Source organism: Leptinotarsa decemlineata, unplaced genomic scaffold (genome assembly GCF_025532065.1).
Source record: "Leptinotarsa decemlineata unplaced genomic scaffold, Ldec_3_MD MMD2_tig00001393_RagTag_RagTag, whole genome shotgun sequence".
Taxonomy (NCBI): domain Eukaryota; kingdom Metazoa; phylum Arthropoda; class Insecta; order Coleoptera; family Chrysomelidae; genus Leptinotarsa; species Leptinotarsa decemlineata.
Genome location: NW_027412562.1, coordinates 5,145,941 through 5,167,939, shown reverse-complemented (window position 1 = coordinate 5,167,939; position 21,999 = coordinate 5,145,941). Strand labels below are relative to the sequence as shown.

General features: G+C 35.9%; 1 protein-coding gene and 1 non-coding gene across 4 annotated transcripts in view; one reads left to right on the top strand and one right to left on the bottom strand.

Annotated features, from left to right (window-relative positions):
* The window catches only part of yellow-e, an 85,359-nt gene that overhangs the window by 15,413 nt on the left and 47,947 nt on the right, over positions 1 to 21,999 (bottom strand). For all 3 annotated transcript variants that reach the window (XM_074175877.1, XM_074175874.1, XM_074175873.1), the window contains exons 2-3: positions 10,451 to 10,592; positions 7,692 to 7,938 (exon numbers count right to left, since the gene is read on the bottom strand). In XM_074175877.1, coding sequence (XP_074031978.1) covers positions 7,692 to 7,938; positions 10,451 to 10,584 — 381 coding nt within the window. In that variant the 5' untranslated portion in view covers positions 10,585 to 10,592. The remainder of the gene's footprint in view (positions 1 to 7,691; positions 7,939 to 10,450; positions 10,593 to 21,999) is intronic.
* On the top strand, positions 14,449 to 14,520 carry TRNAG-UCC (transfer RNA glycine (anticodon UCC)). The gene has a single exon. It is a non-coding gene; the product is annotated as a tRNA-Gly (tRNA).

Below are 21,999 nucleotides of genomic sequence, written 5' to 3'. Positions count from 1 at the left end.
AGTGATCTGAAGTAAACTCCACATCCTGAACCTTCTTGGGTTTTTGAGTCGTTTGTATATATGCGTATTGCGTTTGTAGCTTCTGACTCTGTGTTATGTTTTATTTGTATTTTGTAGAGTTCAATGAACATGAACCTGGGTTCAATTGCATCACTAGCTGCCTGTAGCAGAGGTTGCGCAGTAAGCACTTATCGCCATAGGCTTAGCCTCAATTGATGAATTCCTACTTCGAGGTTTACACCAGCCGTGCACAATCGTAATGTGGACATTAACGCAACCCCCTTAACGTACAAGTCTAGAGGGGTCAGACCAGGCGATATAGCGATATCTAAGGTGAAGAGAAACTTAGAAATTCAACGTCCCAGGTATTGAAGAGACACCTATCTTTCTTCCGAGTCTGTGAACATTACAATTCCATTAGAATTGACTCGTGCAACGACTCATTCATGCTATATGTGTATCATATCATATGAACATTTTTACATTGTTCAAAATTAGAAAAATATATCTTCTCGCATTCGTCTTAGGAGCTCAAGGCTTCCTGCCAGTATTGTTATGTGTTTCATATTCGAATCGATGGTAAAACTTGTAAAATGAGAAGGTGTACATGTTAAGGAAAGGAATATCAAGTTCATTAACTGCCGTTTAGACATATTTCCAATTTTTTATTGTTTTCTTTCTTAATAAGCTCCAGTGTTGATAACGCGGGGGTGTCGCTCTACCCTCCATCTTACCTACGCCCTTCTTCACTGTTTAAAAGCTAGCGGCCTACCCTTGGAACTGAACTTCGAAATCCATTGTATAGCCTCCCTCATGCCAAGTTATGGTATAAAAGAGAAAAAGGCTTGACAAAGTGTGATAATTAAAAGAATCTAATTTTAGTTATTCATTTGCGAGGTACCATCCGTTATGGATGCCCTGTATTATCCATTTATTCCATTCTGAATCATTCAAAGTTGCTTATCACAGAGCAGCAGTCTTATTTTTCCTGATCATCCACGAAAAACCTTGAAAGAAGAATCCGTTTCACCACAAGGACGATTTATATTCAAGTGAGGAAATAAATATTCAGTTGCCGCAGAAATTATAATTCCACTTTTCACCGAATGAAAACGAAAATTTGCGTATGCGTATGATTGGCAGTTAACAAGTAGTCATTTCTTGCAACGTTTCGTAATGAATGATGAAATAGTTAATCTACCTGAATATTTTTCCATCCTATTTAATTTTTCACTCGCCTCCTTTCTTTCAAATCAAATTAGCAAATCGGCAGGTAATCTGATCCGAGACGACCCGCCTAATTGACCATCATTTTGAAAAAAACTTCGCTTTTGACATTTTGAGGAATTTTCATTTCACTCAATTATTACACGGCTTTACGTTCACCAGATTCAGAATTAATAAACCGACTTGGTGATGTTCAATGAGAATGGTGTTAACAGAACCAATAATGTTGATTTTAGTAACATCGGTTGTTGGATCCAGTTCCTCCAAAAATATGTCATGATCGATGGTCTCGGACTCTTTGCTCGAATTACAGCTTGAATTCATCTATTATTTTTCAACAATATCTTTCAAAGTAGTTATTGTAGATTTTCCTTCATGACATATTTGCAAAGAACTGTTAATAACACTTTTTAAAAATTGGACGAATCTATTTTTGATTGTTTCATTTTTATACATCTCTCAACAGAAATTTCACTAAAAGTCCATCGAACTCTTTGCGTCACCATTGTCAATAATTCCATAATATATTTCAGTTATTTTCCATAAGATAACGAGAAAGTAATCGTACCTAAAATTCCAGTTGGGAAAAATCGGATATCAATTATGCATATCCATTAGTGGTTTACTAGAAATCCTGTTTCAATTAAATAGTAGTTATAATGGCGCGGTGTTCTGAAACGTTTACTTCTAGAATTATTAATATAAGTGGTTATGTAAAGAAACCCATCCCTTTAAATACACGTTGACCGCTGCGTGACTTCTTTTTCAAAAACTTGTTTAAATAACAATAGTGATATAATGATAATCAATAAATCATTCAAACGACCAGTCAGACATGACAGAAAGGGGAGGTCCTTGAGAGAAAAAGTCGAAACAGATTGATTATTTATAACGCAGTTCCAAAAATGACACTTTTATTGAAACGAATGACTTACCAGTTTACAATAGACTGTTTTATTGCTTTTCTTTAGCTATGATTATCCTAGTACATATTTTAATCACTAGATGGCGTTAGATTGAAGAATACAATTATTTTAATAGTAATAAACATATTCCTGCAATTCTTATGTGACTGTTTCGAATATCAATTGATATATTCAGTATTTCAACCATTGTGGATAGTCATGAGAAATCCTAGAACACGAAAGTTTTATATTTGGAAATATCATCCTGCAGTTCAATTTCAAAATTTATCACTATCAGTATTGAGATTTCATATTTTCCCGAAACTCTCTGGAAATTTTCTGATGCATCTCGAACAACGTTTTCTAATGTATCCCTGACAGCGGTCACCATTGTCCACAACAAACAATGGCGGAAGTACATTTTCCTCTTCTTCGTATCAGAAAAAATAACAATATTTTTCACTTAGTTATTCTATTCGGGACTGGTGATAGATAAATTATTAATCAGACGGACACAGCATCAATAATACAATTCATTAACAACAAAACACAACGACCAACATAACACGAAACAGAAAACTGCACGGTAACTTCGAGGAACTTACGCTAAATCTGTTCTAGATCAGCGAGGAGACTCAAGAGCGGATTCAGTTCTCGGCGGAAACCCCAGAATAAGAAATAGTTCCCAGCCGAAAAAATGTGTTAGAAGTAACTCTCGAAAAATCATCGCTGATAATGGTCGGGGTCATACTTATAGTCAAGCAAGGTGAACCACTCGGACCCGAATTCCTTGTCTTAATCCATAAAAGTGTTAACAATCAGTACCTACTCGCAGGGCCGTAGCGAAAAAAAAACCAGGGGGGGAGGGAATTCAAATTTTCCCAACCCCACCAGCAAAATTTCCCAACTTTCGAAAAAATGAAAACCAAGGGATTAGTTACTACTATAATATATAATATATATATGTTCTTCCTTGGCTATCCAAAGATTGGCTGAATGCTTATGCCCTTTGGAGTATCCACAAAACAAAATTAAATTTTGGTAATTATAAAAATAATAATGGAAATTATTCTACTTTGGACCAAGGTCCTTCGTCTTCCACAATATCCACCATGTATAGGAATATTCAATACAAATGAAAGGAAATAGCACTCAAATAAGAATGTGCTTATTGTTTTCTACTATTATTTTTTCTATCTCCACGGCCCAAAATTTCCCAACTTTCCAAGTCGAAAAAACAGCGAAAGGTTGGGAATTTTGTAAAATTGTCACTTCAAAATTTGTGGTATGTTCTCTTACTTGGGAGAAATTGAACTTTTTTGAAGTTTTTGAACAAATCAGAATTTCAAAGTATGGGATCTCCAAGTTATGCATATTGAGAAATCCCAACTTTCTCCTGGTTCTTTTCCTTTTCTTATTACCTCTCCCTTTCCTTTCTCCCATTTTAATTTTTCAATTTTTATTTGTTTCTTCACTATTATTTTTTTCAATATTCACGGCCCAAAATTTCCCGACTTTTTCCCAAGTTGAAAAAGCAGGCGGGGAGGCTCCCCCCATCGCCTCATGGCGACGGCCTTGCCTACTCGAAATATGCCAAGTGGTTTCGTTCTAAATATTCATTTGTTTCGTTTCGAAAGAATAGAGCATTTCAATGATATGCGATGAGAAAATACGAAAATGATAAGTCCTATCATAATCGTCTTACCAAAAAAACATTTGCAATGTGGTGAATAAATTTTAATCCATTAGTTCACTAAACGATCGATCAACGCACGTACGTTAACGAAACTCAAGATCTACCGAAAACATCGCCGCTGTCTGTGAGAGTGTTCAGAAGAATCCGATGCAGTCGATTTCGTGCCGCTCACAAGAATTCGGCTTTTCGCAAATAACAATGGCGATTTTTGCGTCGTGACTTGAGCCTGTACAAAATTCAACTAACCCAGGAACTGAATGTAAACGACCATAGACAACGACGTATGTTTGCTGAGTGGGCTCTGGAGCAGCTGGCAACTGACCCTAATTTTCATTGAAAAATCATCTTCAGTGGCACCTACGGTTTGATGACTTCGACAATTGCGGAACTAGCCAAACGTTACACCCATGCTCAATCCCTAAAGAGATGAGATGAAATCAAAGGATGCAGTCTTGCCAGAATCATCTTGGGCGACTCTGGGAAGCTGGCGTCGAAGAAATATCTGGCGATGACCAGGAAAAATCTACGCTTAACAGTAGGACTTGTGACTGTCAACTGAGAAAACACCTCCATGATATGAGGCTTGTGGACACACATCTATGCAGGATGTGTGAACAGGAAGATGAAACTGTCGGGCATGTCATATGCGAGTATCCACCTTCCTGGAAAGGACAGAATGGACAATGGATGACACAACTTTTCGGGAAGATGTACAATGGGTCACATGTGGCCTAAATTCTGTGGGCCTACACTCACCCTTCCTACTCTACAGATACAGGTCTTTTACACACTGTGGTTCATTTTTTTTTATTTAAAGATAGGAAACTCAATGAAAGACCCTATGTATGACGCTCTTATAAACCAAAATCCCTCGTATACCGTTAGTACGATAGTGTAAATGTGTTCACAAATGACGGGAGTTTCAAAATCATCGATGAATACGTTTAAGAATGAAAGAATGAATGAAGCTGTGAAATCAACAAAACCATCTTTAGGAAAGAAAACTGTGCACGCTGATGAAAACTGAAAATTTGCCAAAGAAGAATGTTATGTTGTTAAATTGTGTATGACTTAAAAACATTGAATTTCAGCTGGGATAACAAAACAGAAAACCGCTCTTGATTAAAAATGATGAAATTATTTGCTAGAGTAGACATAATCTAAAGAATATAAGAGAGTTTTGGCGTGCGACTGAAATTATTTATTATTTGGGCAAAACTTGGCTTTGCGAAAGATAAATCGTTGGAAAGATGTTACAAGAGGAAAACATTACAAGTTCACGTCAAGTATTTTCAGGAGATTAGTCTACCGGTTACAAGTCGCATTCTGAAAAAGGAAATCAATGTGGTCTCACGGACGGGATCGCCGGACTCCTGGTCAGTGGAAGAAATAAGTAGGGTGAGGGGAACTAAAACTCCCCAAAAGCCACTGCGAAACATGCCACCGTGAACCAGCCTACCCAAGCTGAGGTGTAAGGAATCGTGCCGACAGCTGAATGGCCGCAGGGTGATATGCGGTAACGAACGATCCCCTTGGGGATCGTAAACAGCCTTTCTCTGGTAATGCGGGGCTCTGCCAAAGGTGACCAACTCTTCCCTTGCTACTCGTGGGAACTCACATGGATATAAAAAAAAGACAACCAATCCCGAGGCTGGACAGAAATGATCACCTCAATCTATGGCGCTGGCTGGGGATGAACAGAAATGTCTACCCCAATCTACCGCTCATAATGAGGCTAGACATAGCAGGTCACCTCGTGACAACACAAAGGCCAATGCGTAAGAGCATTTGCCGCGCCGAGGCCAAAAGGAGAAAGAGAGCGGAGGAGGCAGGAATGGCAGCAACTATAAGTGCAGCCTCCTCCTCTTTCACTCCACCTTCAACAGCAAGGGCACTTCCTGCAGCGGGCGCCAAGAGCTCCGCCTTGAAAAAAGGCAAGAAACCGGCTGCCCCTGCAGGAAAGAGCCCCCACGTGAGCACCTCCACGGAGGGAACCTCAAGAAGGTTGAAGAAGCTGCGCAGGGACAGTAATGTCGCTGCACTTTGCAAAACCTTGAAGGTCGCCTTGAGACACCTTGAGGTTGTAATCCTAAGGGAACACCTCCATAATATGGGGCTACTGGACACACCTCTATGCAGGATGTGTGATCAGGAAGATGAGACTGTCAGACATGTCCTATGCGAGTGCCCGGAGTTATCGTCCATAAGAGAGTGTGCGTTCGGCGAGTCTTGGCCTATACCTGCCGATATAAAGGAGATGTCTCACAGCGACCTGGAAAGGTCCACCTTCCTGGAAAGGACTGAATGGACGATGACCTAAGAGAACAAATCCTCGGGAGGATGTACAATGGATCACATGTGACCTAAGTGCTGTGGGCTTACACTCACCCTCCCTATTCTATAGATACAGATCAAAATTAGGGCAATATTGATCGTTTTCCTTTTGACATCAACGGTATCGTGATGACCGAATGGATTCCAGAAGGTCAGACTGTCATCCAGACTAACTATTTGTCAGTTTTGGCAACATTGCAAGAACGAGTTCATAAAAAAACGGCCCGAGTTGTGGCAGAACAACTCGTGGATTTCGCACCAGGACAACGCACCTGCTTATCACGTACTATTTGTAGAGCGGTATTTGGCCGATAAACGCACTCCAGTGCTCGAAAGCGCGGCGCACTCGCCAGATTTGGTACCGTGTGACTTTTTTTGTTACCGAAGATGAAATCTGTTTCTAAAGGAACCCGATTTGAGTCGAAGGAAGCGGTAAAACAAAAAAGGGCAGAGCTCCTGAAGACCCTCACCAAAGAAGACTTTCAGCGGTGCCTCGATGAATGGAAAGGTGTGTGGCGAAGAGAGGGGAGTATATTGAAGGGGAGCATTCGAATATAAAATAATTTTTATGATAAAACACTTTTCCGTAACTAGTCGGAATAGCCGGATCTCGTATACTGGCTGTGACAAAGCACAAAATTTTGTTTGAGAACTCTATTAACGTTTTGTGTTCATAATAAGCATTATTCCTTTCCACTATTACAAAACAACAAAGTGTAGGTAGGAGAACAAGGCGCCTCAATGTAGTTTTTCTATCAGATTTACTTCGTGAGATAAGTTCTATTCTGCACGAGTAGATTCTCAGGAACAGAATATGTTGATTCTTTCCAGACGAATAATTTTTCAGGCCTTATTATAATGTGGTATTACAATAAGGGCTAATGAAAAGTTTTCTGAAAAATTCAACATATTTTTGTCAATAGTTCATCTATAGTTTCCTTGAAGAATGGATGAATCATCCATAAGACACGATTTTATGCGTTTTTATCATTTATTCAGATGAATATTCAAAATTTTAAGTTGTTGGGCCATATGTGGCTCTTGTGTTTCAATGAAAATAATGTTATTCCAACTCGACCTGAATTTGCCATAAAATCGACTCCAAACAGACAAAAAAACGGTCAGAAAAACAAACATTCTTACTTTTATATGAGCCCTAGTCTGAACGATCGATCTTCACTTGCTACCGTCCAACCCGTGTTAGGAATCACACGTTAAAAGGTAAGACCTCGTTAATCCTTAGCTCGCACAAGTTTCGACTTCTGAGGGTTGTCGTTCGTAGGGATGCGACAGCTGGTTAACGGAAAAACAGATTTTAAAACAGATTTTAAAACAGATATTATTAAAAGTTTCGCAACGAGTCAATTTTTGTTTCAAAAAATCGAAATAAATCAGACAAATTCCGGACAAAAAGAATTAAAACTAACATTAACATGAAACTAAAATAACAGAATGGCATTCAATACAATATGGTGTGGATTTCGTGACTTACTATTCAACCATCAATAATATCACCGAAAAATACATACCCACAGCCTATTACAAGAGTCGATCCTCATTCTATAAACGGAAATGATCTGAGAACAATTAAAGCTACCCTTCACGCTAGCGTGCTTGGACCAATCAGGATAAGCGCGGAGGACGGGGCTAGATGACGGGGGTGTGTTCCTGGGGATGGTAGCAAGGGTGGCAGGAACTCCGGCACGCAACCTCGGCATGGCAAGGAAAATTCTATCGTCCGTTATTTCCAAGCCGGTGAAGACTGTGTTCTCGAGTCTGAAATGAAATATAAAAAGTTCAGAGCAAATACTGAAGATTCAACAGAAGTTAAAAAAATAATACTGAAAATGTTTTGAGGAAGAATGGTTTTGACTTTCTACTCACTCATCTTATACAAAAAAATGTGGGAATCTTCCAACGGAAGAAATAAAGCAATTAATGTCTTTCAAGGAAAGGAAGAACGCAATTAATACCTTCTAAAGAAGGAAAGAAAGCAATTAATTTCGAAAACCAAATCTTTACAGAGTTGTGTAGATCATGAAACAACTACTCTTTCGAAACAACTACTTCCATATTGAATTACACGAAAGAAAAAATAGTTTCGTACATTGAATTATGCTGAAACATTTTTTCCTATTCAGTTTGTATTCCAAACATTCGTTATGAAATTGAATCAGATATTATTCACAGGATTGCTAGACAATATAATATATGAAAGAGGTAAAATTTCACTTACATGGAACACAGTCATCCTCAATGGCGAATATCCGGAGTTTCGAAATAAGACACTCACCTTATTGTCTCTTCAGCACCAATATGGATGACATTACATGATGAATCTCTCAGTTCATTCATAATATCACGAATCGATGTCACGAATGAGTTAAATCTACTGAAAATTACTTCTCTGCATGATCTACACATCTTTGTAATTAGTTTATTTCAATTGCATTCTTTCTCCCTTCGGAAAATTCTCATATTTTTTGTATAAAGGTGATGAAGTAGAAGGTCAAAACCTTTCTTTCCCAAAAATTAATCTTTTCAAAAAATACACCCCTTTCAATTCAAGTAAGAATTAGGCTTGAAAACTAGCTTTCATTAATATGTCCTAAAAAGAAGAAAATAAACTTCAAATTAAATCAAATTATTACATTACACACTGTATATGCTGTGAATAACGTTAATTTGAAGATGCAGAATGCAATGCAGATGATTTATTCAGGTAGTCCCAGTTAATTTTATTGATCTAAGACGAATTAGTGTCATTGTACTGATGAAAATATAAGCAAAAAATGACATTGAAAAAATAATGAAGAGTACGTGCATTGATGAAAATTTTCATTTTCCGTACTCTTATCATCTGACCTGAAAGACCACTCACCATACAAACTAATCGGCTTCGTTAGGAAGCTGGGTTTATTTGGTCGAGTGTGAGTAGGTGTGAGCCACAATAGACCCTTGCGGGTTGCGGTGGAGGATCGAATAGACCCACTCACTTTGGACCTAACCTAACTCAACCTAACCATCTTCGCAATTCAATAACTTTCTCACCGATGAAACTTTAGTCAATCAGGACCTGGCAAAAATGGCCTTCGACGACTCCATCGAATTCTGAGCAACCAAATTAATCGACTTGAATGAATTACAATGAAAAGAGAAATGAAAATTTCTATGTTTTTTACCACTTTTAATTGTAACTAAAGTTACTGCAGTTTCGTCCTATATGGACATTCTCAAACTAATACAATAAACTAAATAAATAATAAATAAAATAAAGTTTATTGTATTAGCTTGAGAATGTCCATATAGGACGAAACTGCAGTAACGTTAGTTACATACAAAAGTGGTAAAAAACAGAAATTTTCATTTCTTTTTTCATTATGATCTCCTACCACGTGGTAACGGCTACATCCATCAATTTATTGACTTGTATTACTTTGGTTTTAGTGCACACTTTGAAATAAACTCATATAAACGGCAAATTTTTTTGAAAAATGGAAGTAGCGTATCTTTCCGTGATGAAAACTGAAATGAGCAGCCGGTGTAAAATTACCTTGTCGAAAAGCGATACACAAGGTTTCACAGTTCTACAATATCTCCAAGAGCGATACATATCAGAAATACGCGACGGACTGGGGCTGCTCATCGTTTTGAGGTTCAACTCAGTACACCTCAAACTTCACTGTTCAATCAGAACTCTTTCATCTGGAGAACTAGATTCAATCTCCAGCGATTCAAATCCAATGTGAGTCGCTACTTTCGCACATGTACCGCACTTAGAGCACCTTGAAGATTTTCTTGCAATGCTTGTGTTTTGTCTTAAAATAACAGACTAATCTTAAGTGAATTATATAGTTAGTTTTTTCCGTCATTATTGAAGAAATCTGGTATATATTTATATGATCCTTTATTGATTAAGTAATACAAATTAATTGAAAAGAACTGGCCGATACTTGATGAAAATCTATATTGGAACTAACTAATACACTTTATTGATGATTTTCACTATAAAGGGTTTTACAAAAATCACGACACGTGTTCGCTATACAATACCTATCTCGAGAAATCTAATATATAGCGAACACGTGTCGCGGTTTTTGTAAAACCCTTTATAGCGAAACACGTGCCGCATTTTTTGTAAAACCCTTTATAGCGAAAATCATACAATAGAGTGTATTCGTTTGTTTTAATGCAGATTGGTTTATTGAAAGTTTATTGGTAGTAATTTCTAACCAGCAGCAATTCAATTCCTTCAAAACACCATCAACAACATACTTGGAGCACTCACCTGATGTCTCTATAATCGATGTAGTGGGGTAAATCAAAATCTAATAGATTCCATTGATTCACAACATCCAAACGTAGAACAGAACCACCCTTTGAGATGAACGAAAATACCAAAAGACTTATGTAGATTATCATCTCAGTATCTGAAACAAAAAACGTTTATTAAAGATTTTTTTCTTCAGAAAATGGCTTTTTAATGTTTTAGATTTTCTTCCCAAAAAATATTGAAAAGTTGTATAGTTGTCTCAGTCATATCTACTATTCTAAAATGTTTTCGTGAACATGAAAAGATTTCATAAATAACTTGATAATTGACAAAAATCACTTATAACTTCCAAAGACACTCTCATACTTTTACTATAGGTTCTTCTAACAGGTACTTCTGAACTGTGACAGTTGATAATGGTCATCTTGTTGAAGCTACACCAGTCAAGTTACTTGCCATTTATTGAGTATGTTTTGCCAAATTCAACAACACGTACAAGTCATAAAGTTGTTTTATCCATAATCGCCATAATCGTCCTACCGGGAGGACTATTCGCAATATGGTGGATATATTTGAGTCCACTGATTCAGTAAACGAACGACCAACACCCGTACGTCGACAAGATCTACCGAAAACATCGCCGCTGTCTGTGAGAGTGTGTAGGAGGATCCGAGGCAGTCAATTCCGGGTTGCTCACAAGAACTCGGCCTTTCGCAGATCACAACTCGTCGAATTTAGTGTCGTGACTTGGGCCTGCACCCGTACAAAACTCAACTGACCCAGGAACTGTAGGTAAACGACCATAGACAACGATGTGTGTTCGCTGAATTGGCTCTGCAGCAGTTGACAACTGCGACAAGGCCCATTTCTGAATGAATGATCAGATGAACTGATCGATGACTTGATTATTTTGTGGTAATTCATGATCACTTTAGTGAAATGAATTGAAACACTTTTGTCTAATTGCCACTAGTTGATTTTATTTATACGACCGGTTTCGAGTTTGACCCCATTATCAAGTATAATGGGGTCAAACTCGAAACCAAGAATTTTTCATGTGTCACACTTGTCAGTCGTTTACAAAATCAACTACCATCAAAAATTGTTTTTTAATACTAATACTTCTACTGCAATGACACTTTAGACTCAAATATAAGAATAATAAAGGTCTTTCATTAATTTTCATGTGTAATACATGTGAAATAAAAATAAATAAATGGGCGAGATTCAGTATGGCAATCGGCACCGGAAGGTGTAGACTGACAACTGTTTTTCCACCTAACCCAAAACAGACTACTAAATGGCAAATCAGAATAAACACAAAAAAAAACATTGATTACTTTCAAATGCACATACGTTACAAGGGATAAAACATTGCCATCACTAAATTAATAAATCTCAGTTCAAATTGAAGATAAAGATTAGTCAAAGAAACGTACCTCCAATCTGAATGATATCAAAGTAGTTTGCAATAAATTCTTTTCTTGCATTCTTCCTACCAAAAACTATTGCAACAGTTTTATTTGAATTCAGTTTCAGGAAATGATTATTAGAAAATTGCTCAAGATTATATAGATCAATACTCAAAGCACTAATAGCCTGAGGGTATTCTTCAGGTTTGAATGACAAATATAATTGTGTATCACCAGCATAATAGTGCTGCGTGCATGATAGAAAGGACTTAGGAAAATTGCAAGTATATCAACTGAATTTGCCCCAATCCTGACACTTGTGGTACTCCTTTATAAATTTTCAAAAATTTAGAAACTTTTCCACCATATAGTATCGCATGAGTTCTATCGTTTAAATAGCATGAAACAATTTCACTAGTTCGGACTTCCATTGTCTACTATATAAAATGATTTGAAATCCCAGTAATTTTTAGAAGAGCCGAAGTGCAGCAATGACCTAGTCTAAAAACAGATTGGTTACTTTGAATAATATCGTTTTTCGATAAATGTTTTCGAATTTGGCATCCGTACCTGTTGCTCTGCTTTTGAAATTTTTTATTATATGAAATATGTCTGTCTCGTATTGACTTGTTCGAAATCCAAAGAGGAGAATAATGAATTTTTCAGATTATTTTCATAATATTTATTAATATCCTCATCAGGTTCGAGATTACGAATACTGTTAGTGAAATGATCATTTATAGTATCAGTATCATTCAAATGTTCCGGTAAACACGTATTATTTTGTCCAAATCTCATCAATTTTTTGAGAACGATGAGTTCACAAGAACATCACTTTTAAATTATTTCTCATTGATTCAGGGTCAAACGCTGAACCTATAAACTCGTGTATCCAGCAAGATTTTCATAGGCAGTTCGAGAATATGTTAGAACATTCTAGCTCGACCAGTAATAACAGGGCCACTTACCTCAGTTATAAACGATACACCATAATATTTCAATATTGTATGACACTGTGTCTACGATTAGCCATCTTTTCAATCTTATCTCTCTCTTATATAAAACTAGTATCCAATTTTTTATCTTTCCATTTTTCTTCATACAAATTTCTCCTAAAACACTCCATTTCCAATACCTGAATGGAATTCCTCTAGCTTGGATCAAAGCTGAAATTAGTTAGCTTTGATCCAGTTACTAGATAAAAAATAACTCAGTGTAGGATAATGAAACAATTTTCACACTGATAACTCTACTATGAATATAATATAATAAACTACAAGGCAAGCTCAGTAAAAAAATAAATTGCAATTAGCCATTAATATCTTTCTGCCGTTAGACAGTGCCAAACTGCAGATTCGGATGACGAATCGACACAAACCTTGGTTGTTTTTACTCGTTTGGAAACGAATAAAGTACCTAGGTATACTTAGTTGTATAAATGATTTTCACGAATTGTTATTGCCATGGAGCAGATTTGTCTGTTTCGGTGTCAAATCGTAAATGTTTAACAGATTCGAGTAATTCGTCTTTCAAAGATATCCAAAAGGAGCTGATGATGGACGTACTGAACAAGAGAAAGCGATTTCCGTGTTCATACCTGAAGTTATCAGAAACATCAGGTATTTTTTAAAAAAATATATATGTTTTTCCGTTAACCAGCTGTCGCACCCCTACGAACGACAACCCTCAGAAGTCGAAACTTGTGCGAGCTAAGGATTAACGAGGTCTCACCTTTTAACGTGTCATTCCTAACACGTGTTGAACGATAGCAAGTGAAAATCGATCGTTCAGACTGGGGCTTGAACCACCGACCAACACAGCGGTCAATTCCAGTGAGTGAACAAAGCACCCACGTCGAACCGCCTGGCTACCGACCGACCAATTTATGTTCCAAGACAAGGCCTTGAATGGAACATTTCGTGAACATCCTTTGAGGGATGTTTTACTTGGTATCTTATTTGATACCTTCCAAGGATTTTTTTAATTGGCACTTACGAGATGTGTACATCCTAGAGGTATCCTATTCAGTTCCATAGATTCATCAGAAATGTTCGAAGGTTCAATTCGAAACCAGCACCAGAAATGCAATACTCTTCGCGACGAGCGTTTCACCAACCAAGTTGGCGTCTTCAGAAGTATCTTTCATCTCCCGAAGTGATTATTTTGGATTCATTCTACAGCAGAGGTTGCAGTTTTCCTTTTTATCAAAGATTCAATGTTTTCAATATTAATATAACATCACATACATATTTCCAATGTTTCTCATTTCTCTTATATAGGTATATTAACAAATATACCTATTATAACAGATTATTATATTATATTATTATAACTGTTATAACTATAATATTATAACTGATTAACGGAAAAACAGATTTTAAACAGAAACAGAACAAATAAAATATTTCTCCTGAATAAAATGAACAACTGTGTTTAATCTGCCAAGAATCTACTAATCGGGGTTATCAAGGGCGATCAAAATAAGTCTAAGAAAATTAATTGAATTCATGAAATATTAACATTATCAACATTATTATTATCTAACAAAATGGTCATGCATTTTTTATTTCAGATATATTCATCTTACACTTCTGAGCAAGTGCGATGGTGGTGTAATGGTCAGCATAGTTGCCTTCCAAGCAGTTGATCCGGGTTCGATTCCCGGCCATCGCAAGTTTTTTTTTTATATAATTTTTTTTATTTTCCCAATTTATTTAAATCGCTTCTTTCAAAATCGAATTGGCTTTCAATTTTTCAAATTAAATCTCTTTTAGGTAATTTATCCATATTAATGTTCTATTTGAGAATCAGATTTGATAAAATGCATCACGTAAATAATCAAAGATCGTTCACAAAATTTACAAAAATTGAAAAGTATTATCTTTTCTGTTGACGTATTTAATGTTTTCTAGTGTTCAATCCATATTAATAATGTTATACTGAATCATATTACGAATCTAAAAAATAGGTTATAGAAAAAGGCATCACATTGTTAATTACCTAATAAGAAATGAGTCAAAAAATCTGCAGAAAGTTCGCCAAAAATGTTCATGTTAATAACATTCTCCTACAAAATTTAATATTTTGATAAAAATTATTCGTCATCATACATCATATATCATTCAGCGAACGAGAAAAGTGGTCATTACCCGTGAACAAGGAGTTGTTGTAGATTTCAAATCATCTGAGCGAGCAATAGCCATTTTTCGCGAGTAGAATACTATACTTTTTCTATGACTTGTGACAGGAATATTTTAAAATAAGATTTATTTGTGAAGGATATTCCAAATAAGAATAATACAACTGAATTTCATAACAATAAGTAAAAAAAACATGGAAAATACTTCCTTAATTTGTTACTTTTATCCATTCCAAATATAGTTTGAAAATTGAGTGGGAAAAATAGTTGAAGTGATTTAATGGTACACTTCCCGAGTTTTGTTTTCCATTGAATACTAAATATTTTAAATAGCACTTTCAGAACCTATTTTGAGGTAGGAAATTCTCAAAGCTCACTCATAATTCAAAATAATTGAGACACAACTGTTGATATGAAAGTAGTTGTTTCGAGAGCGCTTATTGTTACACTTTTTATCTGAAATCACCTCCTATGCATGACCTACACATTTTTGTAAAGAGTTTATTTTGAAGATTGATTTGTTCATCTGATTTATTTTTGATGAATAAATATTATTATTATTATTATCATTAAATTGATGCTTCATTGAAGTTTTCCACATTTTGTTGGATGAAGATGGAGGAATAGAAAATCAAAACATGTCTTTCCCGAAACTGATCTCTTTGATAATATATATATATATATATATATATATATATATATATATATATATATATATATATATATATATATATATATATATATATATATAAATTCGAACAGAATTCCTATGACTGGGTTCAAATAACCGTATGCATCTCTTTACATACTGTTATTCTGACATGAGTAGATTCAACCTATCGTAATGCGATTTTCGGACAATTTGCCTAGCCTGAGTGGTCGACCGACATTTTACCAGGACGAGGATTTGACGACCCTGGTGGAGACTGACCCATCACAAACGGTGCGTGGGATGACGAAAGTACTAGGTTTCAGCTCCTTTGCGATATTTGATGGTTTCAATTGTATTGAATGGTCAAAAAGCTCGAAAATTGGGTGCCACACAATTTGAAGGATAGGCAGAAATTGTTACGTATGTAGGTCTGTTCTTGATTGCTTTTGCGCAACCAAAATGATCCTATTTTAGATCGAATCGTCACTTATGATGAAAAGCTGATCACTGAACGTTATGATGTTTTCTTGTGAATTTGGTTATAGTTATTTTGGTTTAATGTTATATACACATCCAATGGTAAAAATAAAAAATATAAGATTTATGAAATCAACTCAGCTAATGGTGTGATTCACTATAACGTTCTGCATCCTGACCAAACCATCACATTAGAGTCATATTGTGAGGAAATCGACGAAATGTTCCGGTAATTGCGTCAGCAGCAGCCGGCACTGGTCAATAGAAATGTTCCGATCCTACTTCACTACAACGCCTGCTCGCCTGCATATTTCACAAATCACTGTCCAAAAATTACACGAATTGAGCGTCGACGTTATGTCTCACCTACCATACTCCCCAGACCTGTCGCCGATTGACTACCATCTTTTCATACACTTCAATAACTCTCTTACCGTTAGAATCTGCGCCAATCAGAACCTGGCAAAAAGGGCCTTCGTCGACTCCATCGAATCCCAAGCACTCAATTTTCATGCTGGCGGACATAATCGTTACGTTGGCAAAAGTGCCCTGATTGAAATGGGCTCATTTCGATTGAATTGAATAAGTATTCACTGATATAACAGTTCAAAGTTGACTCATAAAAACGAACAAAACTTTTGAAACAACCTACGAAATAGGCGTTTCAGTCAAAATGAAACGTAGTCAAATCTGAAGAAATGAACTTTAAACGATCAAGCCAGTCTCAGATATACCTACACAGTAGATTGAATGGACTGACGGCTATCAGAAAACAACTACTCCCCTGGCTAATACTACGAAGGGCTAATACCACTAGATGGAGTGACATTTTGTTGTTTCGCCCCAACTTAGGAAGAGGAATGAAATACTCTGAAAGAATTCCGATTTCCAATTATAGAATATCATTGACTTTAGGTTGCTGATGGCCACTGATGGTCACTGATGAGTGGCTAATGATTCCGAAACCGGTCTGCAAGTGTGTCCGTTCCAAAATTGAAAGTCGACTCTTTCAGTTGTATTGCCAATTGCATATGCAAGAAATTTTCTGTGAAGATCCCTGCACTGACGCCTGTCGGATATAATCCACCGCCCTTCGTGATATTAGCCAGGAGAGTAGGTGTTTTCTGATAGGCGTTAGTCCATTCAACCTACTGTGTAGGTGTATCTGAGACTGGCTTGAACGTTTAAAGTTCATTTCTTCAGATTTGTTTACTGCCAGTCTTCAAGCATAGCCCACTGATTAATATGAAACGTATTCGACAGCTGACAGAAATATCTATACTAATCGATGGTACCAGATAAGGATTTCATTAGAGTTTTTCTGAGTTGGCTACTCTGTGTTTATGTCATCAGTATCAATTGACATGTTCATTGTTCAAGCCGTTTCCTCAACTAGATACTGAGAATGATAGATAGATAGATAGATATTCATTTATTCCTACACAGTAAATGTAAATCTTGTAAAAAAGTTAAAAGAAATAGTTTGTCCGAGGAATAAGTCAGTGAACAAAATTACAAAAGAATAATAAAATACAAAATTTGAACACAACACATCACATACCTACACCTATAAGTATAGAATTGATAAGATAAAATTCAACATACTGTTGAAATATTCATCTATAGTATAAGGCTCTATATTGCATAAAAATTCTTTCACAGACTTCGGAAAACCGCTGGCCAACCCAATGGCTCTCATATCCTGTGGCAGAGAATTATAAAATTTAATTTAATCTTTCATATAGAGATTTTTTATTTATCGGATATAATGCTAATGAATAATAAATACATATGACAATTGACAAATACATAGTAGCCAACTCAGAAAAAAAAAACATGTGCTGCAAACAAAATTTTCAAAATGAATACCATAAATCTACTTACAAACAGCAAATCAAACTCAAAAATGGACAACATGAACATCTTTTGCAAATCACAGCTGACACTAATGACAAATACACATAGAAGCCAGCATATGAAAAATACACACGTCGCCATAATTCTTGGAGTCCCTCGTAAATTGTAAAACAAAATATTTATCATTGCTGGATTTTTGTACATTTCATCTTTATTTCTTTCACCTGTGGTAGGCATGCAAAAATGTTTACAAAAGTGATTGTTGACTTCTTCTCTGCAATTATGCCTGGCAATAGAATTTCAGTGTTCCACAGAGCAAGAAAAGTGGCTTTGCATGATGATAGTCTGCCGAATCATGAAATCGCGGATAGACTAACGATTCCCCGTGCTTCGGTTATCCGAATAGTGCATTTGTACCAGGAAAATAACAGCGTTGACTGGAGACGTGGAACTGGGCGTCCTAGGGTAACTAATGCAAGAGAAGATCGGTTTCTAGCAGGATATGTACGTTGGAAATGAACCATAACAGTCTCATCAGTACGAACTCATTTAAGAAGACGTTTGGTCGTTTAATTTCCAGTACCACAATACGGCGGAGCCGTATCCTAGAGCCAATTTGCAATACAGGAGGTCGTTAACAGTACCCAGGCACAGAGACTGGCTTTTAGCTCAGTGGCGCAATGTCCTTTTTTTCGAACGAAACCAGATTTGGTTCAGTTAGTGATAGTCGGCGACTATCTTTCTTATTGCACTGGGAAGGGCCAGGGCGATGAGGAAGACTGTCTTCTGCTAGAGAAGTCGTTCCATACCAAGGAGGATAAATAATGTTTTGGGGAGGCATAATACACGGTCGTCTTACGCAGCTTATTCCCATTCCATCTAATATGCCAGGGGATATATATGTTCGAAACATTATCGAACCCATTATTCATCCTCTCCGAAATGAAATTGGAGCCAATTTCATTTTCATGAATGACAATGCTAGGCCCCATCGCACGAGATTGACAATATTCAAAGATTACCGTGGCCAGCAAATTCACCAGACATGAATCCCATTGAACACATCTGTGATTTCGTTAAACGAGAAATCTTAAACAGAATTAATCCTCCTATCACCCTCCAGGAACTCACAGTCGCGGCCCAAGAAGAATGGAACAACATTCCAATGGATACCATTAATACGCTTATTGTTTCCATGCTCAGGCGAGTTAACACCTGACTACAGAACAGGGGAGAACACACCGAATATTATTGCATTTTTGCTTTCGCTCTAAAATGGTTTTCTTCCACATTTCAGATTCTGGTAATCATTTTATTAAGCACTATTTTTCGTTTGTATTTAAAATTAAAATTAAATTCAGCCAATTTACGCTGGTTACATAAACAAATCAAATGTATTTTGTATTAAACTTCTTGACTCACGATAATAGTGTCTCATTTAGACAAACATAAGGGGGTTCAAGAATTTTGGCGATGGTTGTATGTGTGATCCAAATGAAATCCTCATTCAATATCGTTTGCTAGGAATCAAGATCTAGGTTAATAAAGTAAATTTTTAGGTTGGTAAACATCGCATCGAGTAAAGTTCATGAACAATTTGAGAAAGTGTTGTGCGATTGTTCCATAAAACTATACGATTGGATTAGGAAATAATTGAATACAATTATTTATTGCATTTGTATCTAGTTTACCGAATTGTTCTCGTTTAACAATGATTTCCGTTATCCTCCAAAAGCAAGGTTATTCAGTAAAAACTTGGTGTGACTATTTCAGGGATGGGATATTTTGTTTCTCAATCAATCTTATCGCCTTATATTACGAATGGAATTTTCGAACAGAAAAATCAACCATACAACGCAAAGAAGGGAAGAAATAAAAGAGCTATATTTTTCATTCTGTTTCACTTAGAAAGATCTTATTCCAGTGATGACATTGAATTGTTCAGATTCAGTTATTTACTAGATCACTTTTGATTTTAATATTGTGTGAAATTAGTTTTCAGAGGTGATATTTTCAGTTATTTCTATCATTTATGGGTTTCCCCTATCTTCGAATAAAAAAATTGTTTGCAATATATTAAGGTGAATTTCTAAATCTGCCCAGCAATATCACTGTGTTTCAAAGAAAATCATTTTTTAGGCTGTTTCAAAGTTTTGTCCGTTTCTATGAGTTTACTCATTATCTTAGTGTGAATTCGGAAGTGGATGCTCGTTTGTACCATTGTATGAAAGATGGTGGAAACGTTTATGAATATTTACTATAGAATTTTTTTGTCATCAGATATTAATTCAATAATTTTCTGATTTATTGCTTCCATATTTCTCTCTAGAACGAATATTTCAAAATGTGGCCTCCTGTATAATTGTTGACCAGTTTTTTTTTATTTTTCCTGAAAATCATTGTTCCAAAAATTATTCAGAGTGGTTCGTTTTCAACTCATTATTTGTAGCTCCAGAACCATAAGCTTCAGATCATATGTTTTATACTTTGTTGAAATCTACTCATCATGGAACATCTGATAATGCGGAACAATATAGGGTGACCCATTTAAAAAAAATCGGTGACATGCTCTGAGGGTGCGATAGGGGAAGTAACGTCAAATGTGAATATGTCAAAAAGTGTCCCCCTGTATACTATTGTTGAGGTTTTTTTTCATTTTTTCTGCAAATCATTGTACCAAAAGTTATTCAAGGTGGCTCGTTTTAAATGGAATGCACTGTATAATTAAACTGTACTGCACTTTATAATTAAAATACTTAACAAAGAAACCTATTCAACGGTCTAAAAATAACTAGCAATTGTATAAATTAAATTCTAGATTTCAAACAGTATTTTTATAATTTTCACATATGAATGAATCAATAATTTGCTAGAAAACAATGTTATGCCCGAGTGAAAAAACGTCATGAGTTGTGTGTCGCTACACCTATGATGATACACAATTTTTCTTTTATAATTAACCCTTTATAGGTTACTGGTCGATTATTCAACCAGGTCTAGAAAATCTATTTCCCAGCGACTTTCAGGTTTGAAATTCAACCAGTTTTCTTGTTTATCAGTCTTAAGTGATGTAATATTCGACCAGTATGCTCTCAGGTAGAAGCAAATTGATCGCGTGTTTTTCACATCACTACAATAATTTTCATGAAATATTAGTAACAGTGTTAAGTTTCGTGTAATAATTGGTGAGTATATCTTGTAATATATGTAGATTACTGTAGTGATGAAATAGAATCATATATTTTTTGGGAAAGAAAGTTTTTGGCTTTCTACTACTTCATCTGATACAAAAAAAGGGGATGAGAGAATCTTCCAAAGAAAGGAAGGAAGTAATCAATTTGAAACTCTATACATGAATGTGTAGATCATGCAAAGCTCCAGAACCATAAGCTTCAGATCATATGTTTTATACCTTGTTGAAATCTACTCATCATGGAACATCTGATAATGCGGAACAATATGTGTGTTTGTGTTTGTGTCTGAAAGTTACTTCTTTGCATGATCTACACATTCATGTATAGAGTTTCTAATTGATTACTTCCTTCCTTTCTTTGGAAGATTATCTCATCCCTTTTTTTGTATCAGATGGAGTAGTAGAAAGCCAAAAACTTTCTTTCCCAAAAAATGAATCACTCCTAAAAATATAACCTCTCCAATTCAGACAAGATTCCTCTTGACTGGGATTGAATCAAATAGGCGAATGAATGTCATTACGGTGTCATCGATGACATAAGCAGATCAAGCTTATTCCGTGACATTCAAAATCGTAATTCATGAATGAAGTGTGTGTCTTTTCTATAATGTTATCCAATTTGGTACTGAAGAGCCTTAGGGCAAGTGTCTTAAGGCGAAACATCGGTGTATACCAGTGAGGGTGACAGTGTTCTATGTGAGTACAATTTATTACCATTCATTCAAAGTAGAACTCATGTGAATGATATCTGATTCTTATTTCACAACAAATGTTTGAAATACAAACTGAGTAGAGAAAAGTATCTTCTGTATAATTCAGTGTTCATATAGAAGT